Source organism: Rhinatrema bivittatum, chromosome 12 (genome assembly GCF_901001135.1).
Source record: "Rhinatrema bivittatum chromosome 12, aRhiBiv1.1, whole genome shotgun sequence".
NCBI lineage: Eukaryota > Metazoa > Chordata > Amphibia > Gymnophiona > Rhinatrematidae > Rhinatrema > Rhinatrema bivittatum.
In genome coordinates, this window is record NC_042626.1 from 634,012 (window position 1) to 659,179 (window position 25,168).

At 47.7% G+C, this 25,168-nt stretch overlaps 1 protein-coding gene across 2 annotated transcripts in view; it reads left to right on the forward strand.

Moving 5' to 3' along the window:
* Window positions 1-236: 236 nt before the first annotated feature.
* EPS8L3 (EPS8 like 3) overlaps window positions 237-25,168 on the forward strand; it is a 49,871-nt gene continuing 24,939 nt past the window's right edge. The window contains exons 1-9 of one of the 2 annotated variants that reach the window (XM_029573515.1): window positions 237-408; window positions 8,261-8,320; window positions 9,065-9,138; window positions 9,276-9,340; window positions 9,890-10,048; window positions 10,487-10,633; window positions 12,079-12,155; window positions 12,748-12,884; window positions 17,607-17,695. In XM_029573515.1, the coding sequence (XP_029429375.1) occupies window positions 8,301-8,320; window positions 9,065-9,138; window positions 9,276-9,340; window positions 9,890-10,048; window positions 10,487-10,633; window positions 12,079-12,155; window positions 12,748-12,884; window positions 17,607-17,695 (768 nt within the window). In that variant the 5' untranslated portion in view covers window positions 237-408; window positions 8,261-8,300. Of the gene's footprint in view, window positions 409-8,256; window positions 8,321-9,064; window positions 9,139-9,275; window positions 9,341-9,889; window positions 10,049-10,486; window positions 10,634-12,078; window positions 12,156-12,747; window positions 12,885-17,606; window positions 17,696-25,168 lie in introns of those variants that run through there. The other variant, XM_029573516.1, reaches the window with a different exon arrangement.

The following is a 25,168-nucleotide window of genomic DNA, read 5'->3' on the forward strand; positions in this document are numbered from 1 at the left end:
AGTAACTTTTTATCCTACTTTATAACTAAATGTCAATAAATAGCCAGCAGGGAAGTGGAAAAAAATCACTCAACGCTAACCACTGTCCAGGAGATCTGCGCTGAGGCTTCGGGTGCACTAGTGCATGTGCGTACCTTGGTTATTCTCTGTTCCTGGGCATGTCAGAAATCAAAGGTCATTGGTTGTCACCACAAGCAATAAAAGCATTTAGCCTGTGATCTATAAATACCTGCCTTCTTGACTGGCAGTCTCCAGCGTCTGCTCCTGGGCCCTGCTGAGTCAGGCTCCAAAGCTGTTGTTTACAGGGATATGGACTTTGCCTGGCTCCCTCCCTCAGTGCTGTTCCTTCTTCCTTCATCACTGACTCCATTCGCAGGCGTCCCAGTGGTGCTGCTGAAATCCACCCAGGTAATCAGTTTTCAGGTTTTTTTGCGCAGTCTTGAAAGAGCCAGGGAGACATCCCCTATGTAAAAGTCAGAAAAGGGTCCTCTAGGAAGAAAGTGAACCTTGCAACCATTGTCTGGTCTTAGCAGGCTCGCTCTTTCATGGGCTCGCTTTGTAATATGGTTTCTTGGCTCTGACTCGTTTTTCACAGGTCTGCAGGTACTTGTTTATAAGACTCCAACTTTGACAATATTTAGTTTCAGAGCTCAGGACTATACCGTAACAGTTTGTGAACTAATTATAACCGCTTGTTTTGTGTGCCCTCGCACACCACCTCCTCCTTCCTGAAGTCTCGTCCCGTTCCTGGTTTATCAGGTTCTGGTGCATTTTAGCACTACCCTGGGTTTTCCGCTCCTTGGGAAGAGGTTGGCAGTTTCACATTAAATGGGAAAGAAGAACTGGGGAGATGCTAAAATAACCTAAAGCAGCGTTTCCCAGCCCTGTCCTACAAGCACAACTTACCAGTTGGGTTTTCAGGATTGCCACAATGAAGTCAATTTGCACACACAGGGACTCCAATGTATGAAATTCATCTCATGCATATTCATTATGACGGTCCTGAAAACCCTGTAAGGAGAAGCATGGTAAAACTGCACTGAAATTCATCACATAGTGTCTGAACACGCACAGTAAAAGAATATTCAATAAGCAAAGCTTTTTACAAAGGATGAGGCGAGATACTCAATTCATGTGCATAAAAACAAGCACATTTTTTATTTTTTTCAATTTACAAGCTTACAAGACTCCCAAATTAGCAATGCAAAAGCATTCAATGTAATACAACATATAAACAAGCCTTTCCAGACCCTAACTGAATCATAACCTAACATTAATTTCAGTTAGTCATTTCGATTGTCGTAAATAATTAAGCCTTGTTCTGTTAAGAATGTTCTATCTTCTTCTTCCTCTCCCAGTCTTGAACAGCCTTGTTTTATTGTAACTTCATGGTTTCTTTCACTTGTTCCATGTTCATTCACACCCCTTGTTAATTGTAAACCAGCATGATGTGATTTTATCATGAATGCTGGTATAGAAAAAAACTAAATAAATAAATACAAATATAATTGCAGTATAAGTAACAGTAGATAAACTATTCTCTTCCAGCTATACCTACTTATTGCATTAAAATTTTAAGAATTTAGAGCATTCTTCAGAAAAATAAGGCACACAAATCAAACTGCAACATTAAGCATTCCCAGTAATGGGATGGTGTGCACCAAATGCCAATACAGACTACAGCATTTTTAAATATTTGTGACAGTAGCTGAACAAATCACATCACTGTCACTTGTTGTGGGAAAGGCTCTCAATTGTTAGAAATATCTTATAGTTGTACTTCATTGTGTACAGATCTCCAATGAGAAGTCACATTATGTCGAGCAGTTAGGCAAATAACAGGATGAGAATCCCCATGTCAATAACTAAGGCGTCCAAGTGCAATTTAATACCCATAAACAGATGGATCCATGACAACATTTCTGGGTCATTCCCCCCATTTTCACCAAGTGTCACCCTCCTGAATACGCATCCTTTTCAGTTTAGAAGGGGTCTAGCACCACTGATAAAGAGGTTTGTACGCAGGCTTCAGATTAGTAATTCAAATGAAAGGTAGAAACGAGGATGGCAGAAAAGGAGCAAACTATGCAGCAGTCTGTGGCCGAGTCCCTGCACAGGAATCCCCGGTTAACCCTATAGGCGCCGTGCAAAAGAGAAGGGAAGCAGTTGTGCAGGGAACGACATTTCCCAGACTGCCCCGCGTTTCTAATTCCCTCTGCGTCCTTAATCAGGCACCAGGGCTGCATTGTCAAGCTCAGAACTAAGGCGGAAGCTTGAGGGTGCAGATGTTTTAAGAGCTTGTTAAAGTTTCCCAATTTTATTATTATTTTTTTAAACAACGATATAAAGATTTCCTCCTTCCATCCTCCATTTTTCAGCGGTCCAAAAGGAGAAAAAAAACCCTCTTGTGCTTCTCAGCAGAGGAAGAAGAACAAGGAAATGCCTTGCCTTGCTTCTCAGCAGAGGAAGAAGCACAAGGAAATGCCTTGCCTTGCTTCTCAGCAGAGGAAGAAGCACAAGGAAACGCCTTGCCTTGCTTTTCAGCAGAGGAAGAAGCACAAGGAAATGCCTTGCCTTGCTTCTCAGCAGAGAAGCACAAGGAAATGCCTTGCCTTGCTTTTCAGCAGAGGAAGAAGCACAAGGAAACGCCTTGCCTTGCTTCTCAGCAGAGGAAGAAGCACAAGGAAATGCCTTGCCTTGCTTCTCAGCAGAGGAAGAAGCACAAGGAAATGCCTTGCCTTGCTTCTCAGCAGAGAAGAAGCACAAGGAAATGCCTTGCCTTGCTTCTCAGCAGAGGAAGAAGCACAAGGAAATGCCTTGCCTTGCTTCTCAGCAGAGGAAGAAGCACAAGGAAACGCCTTGCCTTGCTTCTCAGCAGAGAAGAAGCACAAGGAAATGCCTTGCCTTGCTTCTCAGCAGAGGAAAAAGCACAAAGGAAATGCCTTGCCTTGCTTCTCAGCAGAGGAAGAGCACAAGGAAACGCCTTGCCTTGCTTCCCAGCAGAGAAGAAGCACAAGGAAATGCCTTGCCTTGCTTCTCAGCAGAGAAGAAGCACAAGGAAACGCCTTGCCTTGCTTTTCAGCAGAGGAAGAAGCACAAGGAAACGCCTTGCCTTGCTTCTCAGCAGAGGAAGAAGCACAAGGAAATGCCTTCCCTTGCTTCTCAGCAGAGGAAGAAGCACAAGGAAATGCCTTGCCTTGCTTCTCAGCAGAGGAAGAAGCACAAGGAAACGCCTTGCCTTGCTTCTCAGCAGAGGAAGAAGCACAAGGAAACGCCTTGCCTTGCTTCTCAGCAGAGGAAGAAGCACAAGGAAACGCCTTGCCTTGCTTCTCAGCAGAGAAGAAGCACAAGGAAACGCCTTGCCTTGCTTCTCAGCAGAGGAAGAAGCACAAGGGAAACGCCTTGCCTTGCTTCTCAGCAGAGGAAGAAGCCAAGGAAACGCCTTGCCTTGCTTCTCAGCAGAGAAGAAGCACAAGAAACGCCTTGCCTTGCTCTCAGCAGAGAAGAAGCACAAGGAAAACGCCTTGCCTTGCTTCTCAGCAGAGAAGAAGCAACAAGGAGAACGCCTTGCCTTGCTTCTCAGCAGAGGGAAGAAGCACAAGGAATGCCTGCCTTGCTTCTCAGCAGAGAAGAAGCACAAGGAAACGCCTTGCCTTGCTTCTCAGCAGAGAAGAAGCACAAGGAAACGCCTTGCCTTGCTTCTCAGCAGAGGAAAGAAGCACAAGGAAATCCTTGCCTTGCTTCTCAGCAGAGGAAGAAGCAACAAGGAAACGCCTTGCCTGCTTCTCAGCAGAGGAAGAAGCACAAGGAAGAAACGCCTGGCCTTGCTTCTCAGCAGAGAAGAAGCACAAGGAAACGCCTTGCCTTGCTTCTCAGCAGAGGAAGAAGCACAAGGAAATGCCTTGCCTTGCTTCTCAGCAGAGAAGAAGCACAAGGAAATGCCTTGCCTTGCTTCTCAGCAGAGGAAGAAGCACAAGGAAATGCCTTGCCTTGCTTCTCAGCAGAGGAAGAAGCACAAGGAAACGCCTTGCCTTGCTTCTCAGCAGAGAAGAAGCACAAGGAAATGCCTTGCCTTGCTTCTCAGCAGAGAAGAAGCACAAGGAAATGCCTTGCCTTGCTTCTCAGCGGCTTGGCTGCCAGGTCTCCCGCTGCAGTCTCTCCTCCATTTTATTTATTCAGCAGTGGGGAGGGAGACCAAGTCGCTGCATCTCAATCCTTAACCAAAAACGAAACCATACGGATTACTCCCTCCTCCCTCCTGCTTTGCAGGGGGAGAAGCAGAGAAGTTCCGACCGGAAGAGGGGGCAAAAGGGCTCCCCCTCCACTTCTTTTCAGAGGGGGGGGTAAAATAAAAACACAAAACTCCCTCCCTGACTTTCCAGCTAGGGGGGGGGGGGCTCCTTCCTTCCCCTTCGGCTGAACCGGAAGAGGAGGAAAAGGCGATGCCGGCTGAGCCAGCCTTGCGGTCTGGGAGCGCCCCCTGGCGGCCGGAGGCGGGAACTTCTCCTAGCACAGCAGAGCTTTGCTGCTCACGCCTGCGCCTGCGCAATCCTCCGCAGGTGAAGGTAGAGAAAGGAGAGGTACAGACTGTCCAGGGAGGTGGAAGGAAACGCATTGCTTAATAGTAGCACTATTTGCATAGTTGATATTTGAATTTTATTTATTATGAATTATTGTATTTTTCTCCAACTGCATTTTTATTTATTTTTACTTTAATTATTTCTAGACACTTAAGGATTACGAAATGCAGTGGTTTTATTTTTAATTCTAATTTTTTATCATTATTGTAAACAGTTTTGGTCAATTTGCTTTGTTAAAACGGTATATAAAATACTTTAAATAAATAAATTAAATAAATTAGGTCCATCATTTATGGACATAGTTTTCCTGCATTGACAAGATTTAAATCCTGGGATTTTCGGTGCCATTGTAGCACTTAAAAGTGCTCCGGGGGAGATGAGAGAAGAACCCGTGCCCATTGCTGCACAGAAAAGGGGAAAAACAGAGAATTTGCCGAGGATTGCGCGGACGTGATCAGCAAAGTTCTGCTAGTGCTAGGAGAAGTTCCTGCCTCGAGCCACCAGGGGGCGCTCCCAGACAGCATGGCTAATTCAGCCTGCTGATCAGGGGGAGAATCAACCCAAGCCTAGGGAGAGCTGACAATGAAGAAAAAAAAGGTGAAAGGAGGGAAGGAACTGCCCCTTACCTCTTACTCAGCTAACAGGCCTGCAGGGCTTTAGCACCTCCACCCCAGCAGAGAGGAAAGGCAAAGGACCTCAGAGGGCAACCCCTGGGGAGAAGGACAAAGTGAATAAAAGGAATAAAAGAGGAAAGAACTAAATTAAAAGACAGAAAAGGAGAGGTAGTGCTGCAGCACTATGAGAACAGTAAGTAGCAGAAGAGTCCCCAGAAGGTAGTGCAGCACTAAGAGAAGAGTCCCCAGAAGGTAGTGCAGCACTATGAGAAGAGTCCCCAGAAGGTAGTGCAGCACTAAGAGAAGAGTCCCCAGAAGGTAGTGCAGCACTATGAGAAGAGTCCCCAGAAGGTAGTGCAGCACTATGAGAAGAATCCCCAGAAGGTAGTGCAGCACTAAGAGAAGAGTCCCCAGAAGGTAGTGCAGCACTATGAGAAGAATCCCCAGAAGGTAGTGCAGCACTAAGAGAAGAGTCCCCAGAAGGTAGTGCAGCACTATGAGAAGAATCCCCAGAAGGTAGTGCAGCACTATGAGAAGAGTCCCCAGAAGGTAGTGCAGCACTAAGAGAAGAGTCCCCAGAAGGTAGTGCAGCACTAAGAGAAGAGTCCCCAGAAGGTAGTGCAGCACTATGAGAAGAGTCCCCAGAAGGTAGTGCAGCACTAAGAGAAGAGTCCCCAGAAGGTAGTGCAGCACTATGAGAAGAGTCCCTAGAAGGTAGTGCAGCACTAAGAGAAGAGTCCCCAGAAGGTAGTGCAGCACTATGAGAAGAGTCCCCAGAAGGTAGTGTTATGCTCAGGCTTGTGAACCCTTGGGCCGACAGGAGGATGGTATTCCTTAGGAGGTGAATCCTTAGGTTCTCCCGTCGGGTGGTGAGGTGGAACAGAAGATGTGACTGGCTGACGTTTGGTACTGGAGACTAAGGTGACCGTGGAGGCAGAGGAAGAGTCGTGAAGTTGAAGAAGCCAACTGAGTCTTTGCCACTGGAAGCCCGCGGTCCCCCTGGGAGGAGCCCATAGGGACCCGGGCCGCTGGGACTTAGGTGGACCTTTGAGACGATGGTCCAGAGGAAGTCCAAGGTCAAGTACCAGAGAGTCGTCGCTTACCAGTCTGAGGTCACACACCAAGGGATCGCCGCTTGCCAGTCCGAAGTCAGGAACCAAAGAATCACCGCTTGCCAATCCGAAGTCAGGTACCAAGGAATCAACGAGACGAGACAGGAACCAGGAAGCAAGGATCCGAAGCACAAGAAGACTCACCAAAGCAAGCAGACTCGAACAACGCTGGAAGCTGTTGCCAAGTCAAGGAATGAGCAGAGGAAGTCTCCTTATATACTTCCTCTGCTTTGACCCATTGGGAACAGGTGTATGCAATTAAACAGACGAGGTCCCTTTATGTTCAATATATTTTATTGAGGAAGTGGTCCATAGTAAAACAATACACAGTGATTCAGGAACAAGGTAGCAACCAAAACTACAACAATGCAAAATACAAACAACAATACATCTCTGGTGCTTCCTTGTCTAGTCCGTGAAGGGAGCACTATCCAATTTTATCCTAATGAGAGGCATAGCCCAACCAAACATCGTGGTATCCGGGAGCCCCTATTCTTCCCCCCTCCCCATCGGCCCCCACCACTGCCACATATCCAGTAACATGCCTCCCTGTAATTCCCCCCCCCCCCCTCCCCCAAGCCCCCCCAGAGATCCCTAGCCACAAACCCCACTGTTCAGGGTCCGTTCAAACATGACAAGTTAATTGTTGAGTACCAGACTCCTAGCCCGGTGAGGCAAACTTTGGAGGTAAGCGTCCCAGGTCTGAAGAAATTTCCGGCGAGCCGCCACAGACAATCGAGACGCCAAATTCTCGAACTGCATCAGACGATGAAAATGTATCCTCCATGTCCAAAAGGAGGGCCCCGTCTGCTCTTTCCAATGGAGAAGGATGATTTTCTTCCCGACAAGGCCCTTTAAATCTGGTGAGGAGGCGCGGCCTCACGCCTAAGATAATGGTGGCCATCTTGGATTTCGGCCGCGGAAGAAAAGCTGCCCGAAGCTGCGAGGGAGGAGCAGGGACGGCTTCCACCGCGAAGGGCCATGCCGACGCGCGAGAACGACAGACGAGCTTCTGCAGCTTCCCCTGATGCTGTCGCGGCGGTTCGCCATCACGGTTCAGGTAGGGGGCCGCGACCATGGCCATCCGCCGCCGCGGAACACAACAGAGCAGGTCTGTGTTTGAATTAGAAAGCTGTATTTGTGAGATCCCAGCAGTAAAAGACCAGGCTTAATTAGGAAGCTATATGTGGGAACTGCACAGGGGCAGATCACCCCTCTTGATTAGCCTTGGAATAGGAAAATCTCTCCGTAAATCACTAATCTTGCCTAGGATCTGCAGAGGGGTAAGCTATTCCCTGCTTAGTCAAGCCAGGAGTTGAAATGTGCTAGAATGAGCTCAGTCCCCAGTACTTACCAGCCAGGGCCAGCCTCATTGCATCGACACTCCTCAATAATGGTTCTAGTTGCCATCAGGGTTCCTGGCAATGTCACCAGCCTAAGCAGTATTGGGAAAGCCTGTCCAGTAAGTACAGCATATTACTTGCTTCTCTGGGACAACGAGAGTTTCTCTGAGGCAACTAGGTAATACATCTAATAAGAATAATAGCCTAGGCAGAACATTCATTTTGAAGGAAGCTATCCTCCCAATCCTTCAGATGGACAAGCTGCCAAGTCGGATGAAAAGAGAAGCAAAATTCAAAGAATATAAACTCTCCAGATTTCCAGAAATATCAACTTCTAGATACCTAATTGCTGCCTTTGACCATCTAGAAGGATATTTCTTTCACCTCTGAATTTTTAATTCTAGTATTTCAGTTTTAGACATATTAGCTTATATCCTGAGAATCTGCTGAAATTATTAACGGTTTTTAAACTTCTTTACAAAAGGGCTAAAGTCCTTGTCATCGAGTGATCAATGATGTGAACCAATTCTCGGCTCAGTGGTGCGAGTTATTAGGAGCATATCTCCAGGGCACGTGGAAATGAGTTTTAATCATTTTCTGGTCTCTTCCAGAATCTTGTGTTCAAAGAAGCTGAACAATTTCAGGAGCTACATGGAAAGTACTCAATATGCGTATGTATCCTCATATCCCTAATATTTATAACATGCATGGACCTTCCTTTCTGCAAGCATTGTAAAGAAATTCCAATGCACATAAATGGTGCTTTTTGGTGCCAATGGAATAGAGTGCTGTAACGATCTCTCTGTGGTCATCTCTTCAGTCACAATTTGTATTACAAAGTCAGTTTCTTGTGACAGCTGCTTTTCCAATGGTCCGTGACATCACAACGACACAACCAAACCAAAGCAGCCTGGAGTCAATGCAACATGTGATATATTAAGAGCATTAATTCATGTACCTTGTTTGTGATTTAGCCTTGTATGTACTTTTTCCAACAGACATTGTGGATTTGTTGTGGTGTGTCTGATATTGCATGACCTGTCATGTCATATGTAATTATAAATGATGAGGGGCCGATTTAAGTTCCCAGCCTACTTCTGTATTGCTGCATTCTCTGTCTGCGTGTAAGACATAATCCTCTATGGTTTGTTTGTTTTTTGCAAATTTATTTTTGCAGATTTTGAACCATGCTATGTTGAATTTCATGTAGCCAAATATATGGTAAAACTCCGTTAAATATTAATTGTGAGCATTTTTAAGAGGTGGGAAAGATCAGATATTAAAGAATTCAAGCGCTACACATGAAGGAATCAATAAAATAGCCAAAGAGAAGATGGACAGTGGGACAGACAGAGGAATCCATGTCTGGCTGGTGTTTGCTGTATGATGTTACTGACTCTGTCTTCTTGTTTTAGTGGGCTCCCTCCTGCTGATTCGAGCTTCCTAAGGAGCAATAGCGTATCCAGGCCTAGTGCCAAATCAGTTTATCGTAAGCAGCACCGCACTGTTTCTCATTACTTTCAAGTGTCATCCTCTCTTTTCCTAATTTATCTCCCTGCTTCTATCCTATTAAACGTTTACTCCATGCCCTCTTCCTCATCCTTACATTGTCTCTCTTTCCTGTAGAACAGAGGAAGCAATATTCCCAGGCTGTATCTGGTCTGAAGGATGGTTTTCAGCATAGAGTGGAGGTATGAAAGATTGAGACAAAACAAGCCTATTCTTCTACAAGGTAGGGGAGAAGGGGGTTTTGTCAGTCCCAGCTTCTGCCATCAGCCATCCCTGCATGCCTCCTAGCTCAGGGCTGGTACTGCTCATGTATACCTCTGTCCTGAACACGGGGAGGGTTCAAGACCTCCGTACATCGTGCAACCGATTCTCTTGGAGATAGGGGCTAGAAAGACTAGATATTCAGAAAAGAAAGAAGGAACCCAGAAGTAACATTGCTAAACTACCTTATCTGGTTCTCCACTTATCTAGTAACATTGCTAAACTACCTTATGTACTTCTCCCCTTATCTAGTAACATTGCTAAACTACCTTATCTAGTTCTCCCCTTATCTAGTAACATTGTTAAACTACCTTATCTAGTTCTCCCCTTATCTAGTAACATTGCTAAACTACCTTATCTAGTTCTCCCCTAGTTGTAATACAGAAAGTGTGGGAGGTAGAACGGAAGCCTCTAGAATCCGGCTCCCTTGCCCTGGAGTGTTTATGTTAAATGATTTGGTTCTGCTCCAGCACCTGCTCACTTGCCAAGTTGACAGTGGAGAAATCCAGAGTGTGGAAGACTGTGTTACTCGACTACAGATGCTGGAAGCCCAGGGTCGGGTGTGGACTCAAGACCTGATCCTGCAAGTCAAGGACAATGAGCTGCTCTTGGCCGATATTGAGACCAAGGTATGAGGTACCCTTCGAAAGCTGCTATATGTGGACTAGAATAACAGAGTTTATAATATTTGTTTCTGAAATAACATCACATCACAATGAACCTGTTGCCAAACAAAACAAGGGTATGTAATTTTAGGAGATGGAGTGATTTGATTGTCTTGGCTTGTGTAGGCAGCTCATAAGCAGAGAACGTTTATTCACTTTTTATGTGAAATAGTGTATTCAAAGCTCTGAAATATTTCCTTTTGTGAATCTGTTTTACATGTTTAGTTTCTGCAGCTATCGACATTATGACTTTTACTTACTATTTACTGTTGCAGAATAGGACAATAGGTGATGAGTAGAAGGCATTTCTTTGTTACACTTTCCAAATCCTTATAAAGTGACAAATCAGAGCTCACCTCTGTTTGCTCTGTCCCATCCCCTCCACTTCTGACTTTCATGCAGGAGGAGCTGGAATGCTTCAGCCTGGATAGCGTTCAGAATTGCTGCTCCATCCTGCACAGTTGCTCATTCAACTCAATCCTTGCCATCACTGTGCGAGACCATCATCACAAAGAAAACATCTTTCTTTTCCAGTGTGAAGAGATTGGGGTGAGTACCTCCAAGTGATTCCTCGTGTGAAGGGGGTGGTGCTTGATGCCTGGGTCATTTCATTTAGTATGAAGGGCTGACATAGTCTGATAGATCATTCTATTCCTGTGAAGACAGGTGATCAGTGCCTCAGTTATCCTGTCCTCTACAAGGTCTTTCCAACACATGAAGGTGGAGTCAGTTACCAGTGCTTGGATCATTCCATCTCGCCTGGTCCACCTTAAATCCTACAAGGATAGTGAGCTGTGTGGGCAGGGATCAAGAGGCCCTGCGTCTCCAGGAGCAGGAGCTCCTAACCCTCTCTGGAGTTTGTGTTGCAAGGCTGGCGTCAGCATGATTCCTGCTCGTTTGGCTATCCTACATTACCCGTTACCAGCTGATGCAGGAAGGTGTGCCCAGAGACTGCCAGCCAAGCACGCACCTTTCTTACGCCAGTTCTGGAGATGGAGTAAACTTTACTCGCAGTCAAGGACTCATGAGAGACAAAATAATTGTTCCTCTATGTGGCAAAAAATGTGTCCTCCTCCATAGTAACATATTTGGAGCTTTCTGGTTTCCCTGATCAAGTCGAATAATATGTTTTTTTACAGCATAGATATATATTTTTCCATTTGGTTTTCCTGTAACCAATTTAATAAGTGAAGGGAATGTACAACCTGAGGAAAAGGTCAGGATTTTAATTGGTATCTTCAACAATTAGCCTGAAATGGTAATGAATGCACAACTTTTGCAGATTTCTCCCTAGCTCATTCTTTTTGTAAAACGCTTCGATTTCACTCCCATTTGAATATTGCATTGCGTGTGCAGGGAACGTGGTTGCATTGAGTGTACAGGGAACGTGGTTGCATTGCGTGTACAGGGAACGTGGTTGCATTGAGTGTACAGGGAACGTGGTTGCATTGCGTGTACAGGGAACGTGGTTGCATTGAGTGTACAGGGAACGTGGTTGCATTGCGTGTACAGGGAACGTGGTTGCATTGCGTGTACAGGGAACGTGGTTGCATTAGGAAAATGTGTGCCCGTTTTTAGCGAGACTACAGCCAGAGAGAGGAGGGGAGTTCAGTTTCCATATCTGGTAATAGAGAGAGGGGAATGCACATCACAGAGAGAGGGGTTGGAGCTGAATTCCCACCCGGAGAGGTAGAGTTGGAGCTGTAAAGTACAGAGAGGGAGGCAGAGCTATGCAGGTGTGGGGCAACGTTCCTATTTATTATGATAATTCTTGCTAGAGTGGATTTGGTAGAGCAGTTTTTTAAGATTATTTCTGTAATAGGAAGGCACTGCATGCTTACCTATAGGAGAGGTTCTCCAGGGGCCATTCTTACCTGCTTTCTCCTTGTGTAGAGCTTGTGCCCGATATCAGAGAGAGATGCGAGTACTCGTGGGACGTGGCGTGTGATGATTGCATCCCCTCTCAAGCTGTGTCTGTCTGTCTTTCCCATCAGGCTGAGCTGCTGCAAGTCAGCTTGGAGAAAATACTCAAGGAGAAACAGGGAGCCTGGGAAAGCCAGAACACTCTAAGGTACAGCTCCAATCAATCCCAGCACCATTCACATCCTTTCAATGTCTTTCCACGATAATAGTGATTCTTTCCACTTTCAGTTAGGGACTATAGAGATCAAGATGAATGTTTTTAAAAAGTGTCCATTTAAACTATATCATTTATACTAACCATTAACATGCATGGAGCAGGAGCCAGGAGAGCACGGTGCCAGAGCAAGGCCAGAAGCTTAAGCCAGAGGCAAGGTGGTAAGCAGTAAGGCAGCGTGAAGCAGAGGTGGCGATGGAGCTTGGCTGGCCTGGCAGTGTCGGTCAGTCACAGCTCTGCCCTTGAATCTTGCCAGTGGGACCTGGAGCCTCTCACCTCCACCTGTCCTCACACAAATGTCCTGGATACTGCTGTTGTAAGGGAGCAAATATGCTAAACGGTTAAACACCGAGACTGTGGATTAAACGGCAAAACTGTGCTTAAGGATTATCCATTTAATATTTTACATCCCTGATGGAATTGCATTTCAGTGATGTCACTTATCGCCTGTGTGAGACAAAATTATGAAATGTCACAATGATGCAATATTTGTTTAATTTTTGCCTTTTTTTCTGCCATTTTTCAGGAATAATTTGGAACACATATTGTCCCAATATACTCAGGAGCGGGTTCTATCAAAGTCCCCTCAAACCTCCCAGGATGGCTGGGCTCCAGCAGAGAGGCTAAGGCAAGAGAGCCCAGCAGTGAATAACTCGGAATATGGTACCTGAGCGTGCAAGTTTTACATTCATACACTAACGCACATCTCACGTGTTTATCCAGGTCTTCTCGTGCACCATCCAGCACAGCATGCACAATTATTCATGAAATGTAAGGCAAGAGAGCCCAGCAGTGAATAACTCGGAATATGGGACCTGAGCGTGCAAGTTTTACATTCATACACTAATGCACATCTAACGTGTTTATCCAGGTCTTCTCGTGCACCATCCAGCACAGCATGCACAATTATTCATGAAATGTAAGGCAAGCGAGCCCAGCAGTGAATAACTCGGAATATGGGACCTGAGCGTGCAAGTTTTACATTCATACACTAATGCACATCTAACGTGTTTATCCAGGTCTTCTCGTGCACCATCCAGCACAGCATGCACAATTATTCATGAAATGTAAGGCAAGCGAGCCCAGCAGTGAATAACTCGGAATATGGTACCTGAGCGTGCAAGTTTTACATTCATACACTAATGCACATCTAACGTGTTTATCCAGGTCTTCTCGTGCACCATCCAGCACAGCATGCACAATTATTCATGAAATGTAAGGCAAGCGAGCCCAGCAGTGAATAACTCGGAATATGGGACCTGAGCGTGCAAGTTTTACATTCATACACTAATGCACATCTCACGTGTTTATCCAGGTCTTCTCGTGCACCATCCAGCACAGCATGCACAATTATTCATGAAATGTAAGGCAAGCGAGCCCAGCAGTGAATAACTCGGAATATGGGACCTGAGCGTGCATGTTTTACATTCATACACTAATGCACATCTAACGTGTTTATCCAGGTCTTCTCGTGCACCATCCAGCACAGCATGCACAATTATTCATGAAATGTAAGGCAAGCGAGCCCAGCAGTGAATAACTCGGAATATGGTAGCTGAGCGTGCAAGTTTTACATTCATACACTAATGCACATCTCACGTGTTTATCCAGGTCTTCTCGTGCACCATCCAGCACAGCATGCACAATTATTCATGAAATGTAAGGCAAGCGAGCCCAGCAGGAATAACTCGGAATATGGGACCTGAGCGTGCAAGTTTTACATTCATACACTAATGCACATCTCACGTGTTTATCCAGGTCTTCTCGTGCACCATCCAGCACAGCATGCACAATTATTCATGAAATGTAAGGCAAGCGAGCCCAGCAGTGAATAACTCGGAATATGGGACCTGAGCGTGCAAGTTTTACATTCATACACTAATGCACATCTCACGTGTTTATCCAGGTCTTCTCGTGCACCATCCAGCACAGCATGCACAATTATTCATGAAATGTAAGGCAAGCGAGCCCAGCAGTGAATAACTCGGAATATGGTACCTGAGCGTGCAAGTTTTACATTCATACACTAATGCACATCTCACGTGTTTATCCAGGTCTTCTCGTGCACCATCCAGCACAGCATGCACAATTATTCATGAAATGTAAGGCAAGCGAGCCCAGCAGTGAATAACTCGGAATATGGTACCTGAGCGTGCAAGTTTTACATTCATACACTAATGCACATCTAACGTGTTTATCCAGGTCTTCTCGTGCACCATCCAGCACAGCATGCACAATTATTCATGAAATGTAAGGCAAGCGAGCCCAGCAGTGAATAACTCGGAATATGGGACCTGAGCGTGCAAGTTTTACATTCATACACTAACGCACATCTCACGTGTTTATCCAGGTCTTCTCGTGCACCATCCAGCACAGCATGCACAATTATTCATGAAATGTAAGGCAAGAGAGCCCAGCAGTGAATAACTCGGAATATGGTAGCTGAGCGTGCAAGTTTTACATTCATACACTAATGCACATCTCACGTGTTTATCCAGGTCTTCTCGTGCACCATCCAGCACAGCATGCACAATTATTCATGAAATGTAAGGCAAGAGAGCCCAGCAGTGAATAACTCGGAATATGGTACCTGAGCGTGCAAGTTTTACATTCATACACTAACGCACATCTCACGTGTTTATCCAGGTCTTCTCGTGCACCATCCAGCACAGCATGCACAATTATTCATGAAATGTAAGGCAAGCGAGCCCAGCAGTGAATAACTCGGAATATGGGACCTGAGCGTGCAAGTTTTACATTCATACACTAATGCACATCTCACGTGTTTATCCAGGTCTTCTCGTGCACCATCCAGCACAGCATGCACAATTATTCATGAAATGTAAGGCAAGAGAGCCCAGCAGTGAATAACTCGGAATATGGTAGCTGAGCGTGCAAGTTTTACATTCATACACTAATGCACATCTCACGTGTTTATCCAGGTCTTCTCGTGCACCATCCAGCACAGCATGCACAATTATTCATGAAAGCTAAGGCTTATAACCTTTACCCTTAGGGCCAGTTTTTAAATCTTACGCATGCTGTAGCATGCACAAATGTACACCCGATTTTGTAACATGGGCACGCTGCCGCACGCACGTTATAAAATCCGGGGTCGGCGTGTGCAAGGGGGTGTGCACTTGTGCACCTTGGGCGCGCCGAGCCCGAGGGGAGCCCCGAAGCTTTCCCCGTTCCCTCCGAGGCCGCTCCGAAATGAGAGCGGCCTCGGAGGGAACTTTCCTTCCACGTCCCCCCACCTTCCCCTATCTAATCCACCCCCCAGCCCTACCTGAATCCCCCCACCTTATTTTATTTCTTACGCCTGCCTCTTGCAGGCGTATCTTGCACGCGCCGGCTGGCTGCCATGCCGGAGGACTCGGAACAGCCCGGATCAGCGCCATGCCTGCTGCCCCACCCCCGGACCACCCCTTTTTCAAAGCCCCGGGACATACGCGCATTTCGGGGCTTGCGTGCACCGCCGAGCCTATGCAAAATAAGATGGGCGCGCGCAGGGTTAGGTTTTTGGGGTTACGCGCGTAACCCTTTGAAAATCTACCCATAACGTAGTGTCTTAAGCCACGACTTGAATGCAATTTAGCATTCTCCCCATGCGCAGCAGACAGATCACAAGGAATAATTCTCTTATCCATCCAATCCCTTGACAATCCAGTACAGACCCCTCCTTATTTCTAAAGAGCTCAATATTCTTACAGGGCAGTGATTATGTGCACGGTTATGCCCGCAAACTCCACCTGCTAATGATTTCAGGCACCAAACTGCATGAAGATGGGAATTAGAAAATTGGCAGTGATCCCAAAATCAACAATTATGTTATTCACTTCACCATCACTGTGCTTGCTTGATGTCTCAGTACGGGACACAGGCCTGGGACTTCTTTATGGGCTCGTTCCCAGCTCGAGTCTCAATAGAAAGTCCTGTACCATTTTTTCTTACTCCAGTGAGCCTAGGGGTCGGAACGGGGTGGGCCACAGGGCCATGGCTCATCCAAAATACCACTGCAAAAGATGAAAGGCCAGGCAGCAGCAGTGGTCAGCTCTGCAGCCGAGTGCTGCTGGGACGCGCAGCTGGGCAGCACAGGAGGCAGGGTTTCCAACTTTTCCACACACCTGAGAATAGGGGGAGGATTTGCATAAATCCTAGATCCCGTCTCTGAGCTATCTCAATAGCTCACGTACAGTATTTTTGGATAATACTTACAGATCCAATAGAAGCTATCACAGCCTGCCAAGAATAAGTTAACCCCAGGAGCCATACAGTTACTGTATCTAATCACTGAATGGAAAATAAAATGCTCATAGGAAGTTTTCAGCACCGCAAAAATGATAAAAATTGTACATTAGTAGGAATACAAATTCTGCATTTAGAATAGATTTTTGCAGGCTCTGCTCTAGAAATGTACATATTTATTTATTTATTTATTTAAATTCTTTTAATATACCGATGCTCAAGACCAAGTCTTATCGTACATGGAAGATTTCTTTTCATGCTTTCAGTTCAGAAAGTGAAGTTTCTTCACATAAATATATTCTGTGCAGTTTAATTTCTGTTGTCAAGATTTTTATTGCATCACTAAAGAATGAATATGATAATGTTTTCATCAACTTTAGCTTCGCTCAGAACAGGACCAACTCCCAAGATTCAAACAGCAAGAAATCTACCCCAGAAAAACCCTGGGCCTAAGAAAAACTAAACTGAATGCGCCAGGCAGAACACAGACCAACCCCCACCAAATACAGAATAATGGACCACAAACTAGAAACAAAAGTGACCTGAAACCCAGGAAATCACTCTGCCTCCTCCTGTCACCCCACAAGATCCCCCGGCCTCTTGCCAGTAACCGGACACTGTACAAAGAGGGGACAAGGGAGGGGGAGGGTGTGAGAGCAAGACGGATGGGGAAGAGGAGGGCAGAGGGAGGAGAGAAAGCTCCCTGGGCGTCCCGGGAAACTTCATTCTGAGCACTGCCCCCAGCCCGGGATCGGGAAGTGGAGGCTGCAGAATGGGCAGCCCTGCAATAACTCACCCTGAATACATTCTTTCTCCATCCCATCGTCTCTCCCATCCTTTATCCTCTGTTACCCCACCTTTCTTCTTCTCTTTTTGGGCTGTGAAACAAACATGCATTGGTAATTTGTCCTGTGGTGTTACATTTTCCTGTACATCTTCCACACCCATTTTTATAGATGAATTCCTGTTCCTATGCCCTTTTCTGTTTCCAGTAAATACGCAGCAAATGAATAGTGATGCATGCTGCCAGTGTGCACACACGTGCTGACAGTGTGCACACACGTGCTGACATACTTGTCTGTGCACACTGGCAGCTCTGTCTGCTGAGCAATCCCTGACAGATCTTCTGCATTTCAGACTCCAGATTCCAGAGGCACAATGGATATGACTCTGCAGCTATGGATCCCAAAGCAAATGCTGACAGCCAGGAGGAGGCAAGAGATATCGTGAGTGTTTCTGTCTCTTTTTAAGAGGATTCAGTCCATGGACTTGATGCAGTAAGCTGCACTGAAATCCAGTGCAGTTTCTTTACGTATACGCTAAAAAAAAAGTTTACTCCCGATGCAGGAAACTAATGTTATGCCAAATGCATCAGGATTAAAAATGTGCACTCGGAGCACACATTTTAAATGGGGTGAAGAGAGACTGTCTGGGACCCAAAGAAACACAAATCATGAGGCAGGAGAGGGAAGAGCAGAGCTTCAGGGAGGCAGTGGGAAGGCTGCCGATTCTGTCTCTCCTACATAAAACAGCAGGCAGCTTCCTGAAAAAAGGATACAGAGGACAAGATCCCCAATGAGTCTTAAACCCCAATCTCATTGCCCTTTTCCGAGGAAGCTGTGGCTGGCAATGTTTTCAGGGAAGAGAGGCTGAAAGTATTTTAGGGAGGGAAAGAAGGAGAGAGTGATATTCTCCACTTGTCCCCTGCACTGCATGTTCCTTCCCTTCCCTCCTCTGACTCAGCCTTACCTCTGTTTATCTCTTCCCTTCCCTTCCCACCTGCTGCTGAGGCCTCAGTACATCCTCCAAGCCTTTAGTCTCTTCAGGTTCTCTGGTGGGGCAGTGCCAGTGGCAGCCGCAGCCTTGCTGCCTCTTGCCTCATTAGTGGCGAGCTGGCCTGTCCCAGGGCTCCAAGAAAGCAGATTTTGCATGCGCAGCTGTGCATGCATTGCATGGTCATCAGGAGCCACAGAGACAAACTCCAGCCTGCCGGGTGCAAACACAAAACTCCTTGACAACTGTGATACTTTGAACTGCAAGACCAAATGTCAAATCAGAAGACTCTTACAGTGCAAAACCTGCACCATTTGATGCAATCAGCTCTTGTTCTACATAGTAAGAGAAGGAAATCGTGGCGGATAAACCTCTCCCAGGAGGGCAGTATTTCCTGACATTGGTCCTTAGTCTGCTTCCTGGAGTTTATCTCATCATCCCTAATCTGTCAGATTTCTTTCCACTGGAAAATGTTTTGTTTTATGTACTTTTTGATACTTTTAAGCCATTTAAAACTCTGTACCGTATCCCCTCTGTCAGCATAGAAACCTGACAGAATGGCAAAAGAAGATCAATGGCTCGTCTTTACAATCCCTACCATTCATTCAGAGATCCTGAGTGCTTATTCCCTGCCGTCTTACATTCACATCCACAGGGAGGCCCTTCCATGCATCCACTTCCCTCTCTATAAAGAAATATTTCCTTAGATTACTCCTAGTCTGCCCCCTCTCTCTCTCATCCCATGACCCCTCGTTCTAGATTCTCCTTTCCATTGAGAGCCTCCCCTCCTGTGCATGGAAACCCTTGAGATATATAAATGTCTATCATATCTCCCCTTTCCCCCAGGGTGTACATGATTAGATCTTTCAGTCCTTCCCCATATGCTTTAGATCGAAGACCACTGATCATTTTAGTGACCTCCCTCTGGAGCGGCTCCATCCTGTTTATGTCCTTCTGAAGGTGGGGGGTCTCCAGAATTGTGCTCAGTATTCCCAGTGAGGTCTCACCAGGGACCTGTACAGGGGCAATGTCACCTCCCTTTTCTGCTGACCCTTCCTCTCCCTGTGCACCCAAGCATCTTTCTGGCTTTAATTATTATTAAAACATCTTGTACTCCAGCAATCCATCAATGTTCAGCGCTGTTGCTTTATCCATTTTGAGATCATCAGATATAATCACACCTGCCCCTCCGCCAGCTATGATTCGTGCTTAGAAATGTTTAATCTGCTGTACTCCCTTGGGTTTTTGCAGCCCAAACACAAGACCCTGAATTTATTAGCATTAAATCTTAGCTGCTAGACCATACCTTAAGTTTCACTAGATTCCTCCTCATGGTTTCCACATCTTCCTGGTTGTCTACCATCCACAAAAAGAAGCAGTGAATGGACCGATCCCTGCGGCACACACTAGTCCCATCCCCCTCCTCAGAGAAATCTCCATTTCCCACCACCCATTCTCACCTCCCACTCTGCCAGGTCCTAACCAGGATCCATCCCAGGGCACAATTCATTTATAAGTCTTCTGTCAAAGGCCTCGCTGAAATCCAAACGCACTATGTCTAGTGCTCACCCTTGAGCCAACTCTCTGGTCACCCAATCAATGAAATTGATCAGATTCGTCTGACAAGATTTGTGCTGGAAAAACCCTGCCGCCTCGCATCTTGCCATCCATTGGGTTACAGAAGCTGCACTCTCCTGGGATTTAGCAGCGACTCCATTAGTTTGCTCACCACAGAGCTCAGACTCACTGCCCTATAGTTCCCAGACTCCTCCTTCCTTCCAGTTTTATGATATAGGAAACACATCTGCCCAGAGGCTACTAAGGGTCTCTAGCACCCAGGGGCAAATGCATGTGACCCCACACCCCTACCTCCTTCTTGTAGAAATGCTAAAAGCCACAGAAATTCCCAGGAAAGAAATGAAGTGACAGACTGCTGTGAAGAGCTTCCCTGCGCTGACTGTGACCCTAACCCCATGAAACATTCCCACCCAAATCCTACTCAGCTACTGGTGAAACCGTGGAGAAAAGTTAATGGGGGAGACAGGAAACCTTTCTGACGGGGCACACAGGGAGCGCTGTTAGGCAGAAGCAAGTGCTCGCTTTATCAACATAAGAACATGCCATACTGGGTCAGACCAAGGGTCCATCAAGCCCAGCATCCTGTTTCCAACAGTGGCCAATCCAGGCCATAAGAACCTGGCAATTACCCAAACACTAAGTCTATAGCTTTATGCTATACATTAGCCTAATACGGATTATACCGTTGCGCAACCAATTACATCATTTTTGGGGTTTCTTTCCCCAGATGACCACCACAAAGTAAGAGAACCCCCAATGTGCCACACGGTCACAACCCCCAGGGGCAGAGCTGCCCGGTTAGCAGCCTCTCTGCTGAGGATTCAGTACTGCTCTCTGGCTCTCGTTCTTGTGCAGTTATAATGTCCTGCTGCGTTTATCTCAAGCAATGATCACAGTCTGGCCCCAAGCTGCAGGCCACTGCTGATGTGGTGCTCCTAGCCTGGGAATTCTCCACTCCCAGCATCGGGTAACACTGCAGCCTCTCTGCTGAGGATTCAGTACTGCTCTCTGGCTCTCGTTCTTGTGCAGTTATAATGTCCTGCTGCGTTTATCTCAAGCAATGATCACAGTCTGGCCCCAAGCTGCAGGCCACTGCTGATGTGGTGCTCCTAGCCTGGGAATTCTCCACTCCCAGCATCGGGTAACACAGCAGCCTCTCTGCTGAGGATTCAGTACTGCTCTCTGGCTCTCGTTCTTGTGCAGTGATAATGTCCTGCTGCGTTTATCTCAAGCAATGATCACAGTCTGGCCCCAAGCTGCAGGCCACTGCTGATGTGGTGCTCCTAGCCTGGGACGTCTCCACTCCCAGCATCGGGTAACACTGCAGCCTCTCTGCTGAGGATTCAGTACTGCTCTCTGGCTCTCGTTCTTGTGCAGTGATAATGTCCTGCTGTGTTTATCTCAAGCAATGATCACAGTCTGGCCCCAAGCCACAGGCCACTGCTGATGTGGTGCTCCTAGCCTGGGACGTCTCCACTCCCAGCATCGGGTAACACTGCAGCCTCTCTGCTGAGGATTCAGTACTGCTCTCTGGCTCTCGTTCTTGTGCAGTGATAATGTCCTGCTGTGTTTATCTCAAGCAATGATCACAGTCTGGCCCCAAGCCACAGGCCACTGCTGATGTGGTGCTCCTAGCCTGGGACGTCTCCACTCCCAGCATCGGGTAACACTGCAGCCTCTCTGCTGAGGATTCAGTACTGCTCTCTGGCTCTCGTTCTTGTGCAGTGATAATGTCCTGCTGCGTTTATCTCAAGCAATGATCACAGTCTGGCCCCAAGCTGCAGGCCACTGCTGATGTGGTGCTCCTAGCCTGGGACGTCTCCACTCCCAGCATCGGGTAACACTGCAGCCTCTCTGCTGAGGATTCAGTACTGCTCTCTGGCTCTCGTTCTTGTGCAGTGATAATGTCCTGCTGCGTTTATCTCAAGCAATGATCACAGTCTGGCCCCAAGCTGCAGGCCACTGCTGATGTGGTGCTCCTAGCCTGGGAATTCTCCACTCCCAGCATCGGGTAACACTGCAGCCTCTCTGCTGAGGATTCAGTACTGCTCTCTGGCTCTCGTTCTTGTGCAGTGATAATGTCCTGCTGCGTTTATCTCAAGCAATGATCACAGTCTGGCCCCAAGCTGCAGGCCACTGCTGATGTGGTGCTCCTAGCCTGGGACGTCTCCACTCCCAGCATCGGGTAACACTGCAGCCTCTCTGCTGAGGATTCAGTACTGCTCTCTGGCTCTCGTTCTTGTGCAGTGATAATGTCCTGCTGTGTTTATCTCAAGCAATGATCACAGTCTGGCCCCAAGCCACAGGCCACTGCTGATGTGGTGCTCCTAGCCTGGGACGTCTCCACTCCCAGCATCGGGTAACACTGCAGCCTCTCTGCTGAGGATTCAGTACTGCTCTCTGGCTCTCGTTCTTGTGCAGTGATAATGTCCTGCTGTGTTTATCTCAAGCAATGATCACAGTCTGGCCCCAAGCTGCAGGCCACTGCTGATGTGGTGCTCCTAGCCTGGGACGTCTCCACTCCCAGCATCGGGTAACACTGCAGCCTCTCTGCTGAGGATTCAGTACTGCTCTCTGGCTCTCGTTCTTGTGCAGTGATAATGTCCTGCTGCGTTTATCTCAAGCAATGATCACAGTCTGGCCCCAAGCCACAGGCCACTGCTGATGTGGTGCTCCTAGCCTGGGACGTCTCCACTCCCAGCATCGGGTAACACTGCAGCCACTCAGGTATCCAGTTGTATGGATTATTGCCGTGCCTCACACTGCATTGCTTGCAGAGGACAAGAACGATAAAGGGGATGGAGTGGGTCCCCTCAGATAAGAGGCTACGCAGGCGAGGGCTCTTCAGCTGAAAGTTTCTAAAATAACTGGGAGATGACAGACTCGCTTAATTTTCTTACCCCTCCCCCCTTATGTCTTTGTTTCCTTTTCCCCAATCACAAACGACAGGACACTTTCTTTGGAACAATAAAAAGGCCGCAGTTTAATAACCGTACCCGAGCCCCCACAATTTTATACAACGACTCAATTCCCCTTTTTGTTTCTCCCTCTGTTAATTGCGCCCCCCACCTCTTCCAGTGGTAGAGCTCCTTATTAATCCACGCCTCTGAGCATCAGCCCCCCTCCTGCTCATTGGCAATCTCGTGTAGCAGCCCCCCCCGCACTACACAAGATTCCCCCCCCCCCCTTGTTTAATACTTTTAACCTTAACATCAATGCAAGCTCTTAAGGGCTCGGGTTTACCGCCCACTGCGACAACACTCACAACTAGTAACTATTATCATCAACCCCACTAGTCTTCGCACCGGGTGGGAGGGAAAACCTCAGCCCTCCGCCTCAGCTTTTCCTCATCAACTGAGGAGTTCAACCGTTGCTCCTGCTTCCCTTCACCACCTTAACCAATCCTTTCTTCCCCATTCAAAATTCTTGCCACCTATTGGTTACTCCCCTTTAGACCTCTGTCCTACTCCCTTCCCCCCCCCCCCCCCTTAGAGCACTTCTTCCTCCTACCTGCACTCGCTTTCCCACCCGTTATTTGCGCGGCGCAAGACAAGCTTGCTCCACTTCATTTATGAGTGGGGTGGAAATGGTAAAAGTTGCGATTCCCGCCGCCACGTTCCAGCTGCCTCTATGGGCACTGCCGCTGACACTGATGAAGGCCCCCAACTTTCCTAAGGTGCACACGCGTGTCCGGCTGTGCTCCTCTTAAAGGGCCCACGGAGGGATGAGACCGGCGTCACCAGACGCTATCACCAGTACGGGCCTATAGAAGACCCCTTCAGCTATCTCTCCTCGCCTCAGCAATAGGTTACTCCTCCGGTACAGCGAATCGCCTCGGCGTGTTCCTGATCTCTCTACTTCTACAGCAAGAGGTAAGAGGTAACGGGGAACTGGACTCAGACAGTAACCAACAGGTCCTGACTTGTAAGGCACGGCAGATGCCACCCCCTGATGCTACCATTATAGGGGAGAGCTGTGTGGCGCGGCTGATGCTACAACAAGTTGCTGGGCAGACTGGATGGACTGTTTGGGCCTTTTCTGTCATCATTTCTATGTTTCTATACGGCCTTCGTGCCTTCGTTCCTGCGTTCATGGTCTTCTTTCCTGAGTTCTTCATCTTTGTCCTGTAGTCAATCTTCAGTTCTTCAGTGCCTCTTCTGCCAGTCTGTGCTGTTCCTCACCTCCCTGCCTGCTTATCCCTTCCCATTTTCCCTTGGACGGATCTCTGCTTCTGACTACAACTGAACTCCGCCTGCCCCTGACCACTGCCTGACTCTTGTCCACGACTGAACTCCGCCTGCCACTGACCACTGCCTGACTCTTGTCCACGACTGAACTCCGCCTGCCACTGACCCCACTGCCTGACTCTTGTCCACGACTGAACTCCGCCTGCCACTGACCACTGCCTGACTCTTGTCCACAACTGAACTCCGCCTGCCACTGACCACTGCCTGACTCTTGTCCATGACTGAACTCCGCCTGCCACTGACCACTGCCTGACTCTTGTCCACGACTAAACTCTGCCTGCCACTGACCACTGCCTGACTCTTGTCCATGACTGAACTCCGCCTGCCACTGACCACTGCCTGACCCTTGTCCACGACTGAACTCCGCCTGCCCCTGACCACTGCCTGACTCTTGTCCATGACTGAACTCCGCCTGCCACTGACCACTGCCTGACCCTTGTCCACGACTGAACTCCGCCTGCCCCTGACCACTGCCTGACTCTTGTCCATGACTGAACTCCGCCTGCCACTGATTACTGCCTGATTCTCATCCACACTTGAATTCTTCCTTCCTCTGACCTCTGCCTGACAGTTGACCTCACCTAAATGCCACCTGTACTGACCACTGCTTGCCTCTGACTATGTCTGTATTCAGCGTGCCCCAGACCCTGTTCTGTCAGACACCGCCTCCACAGATCTCCACCTCAGCAAGAGAGGCCTGTGCCTAAATCCTTCTGGCCCTAGCACCCGAGGGTTCAACCTAAGGATAACGAGGGCTTGCATAGGTGAAGCTCCAGTTAGGACTGTGCCTCAGCCAGCTCCACCAGCCATGCCAGCCAACGGTGGGGACCTGCAGGGCTCCTCCTTGCAGGTTGCTACAACTCCACCTCGGTCCAAGGGTTCATGCCTGCAACACCTCCAGGCCATTCGAGCTTAGCTCACAAACTCCAATAGCAGCAGTGCTTCCTTCAACTCCTGGCGGCTTCTATGGAGCGACTTACCTCCTTTCTGGATGCAACTACGGCCTCAGCTGCACCAGTTCTGCTGCCAGCTGTCTCACCTGAGTCTCCCCATTCTGCATCTACCTGCTCCACCTCAGAATGCTGGGGTCCCGAAACAGTG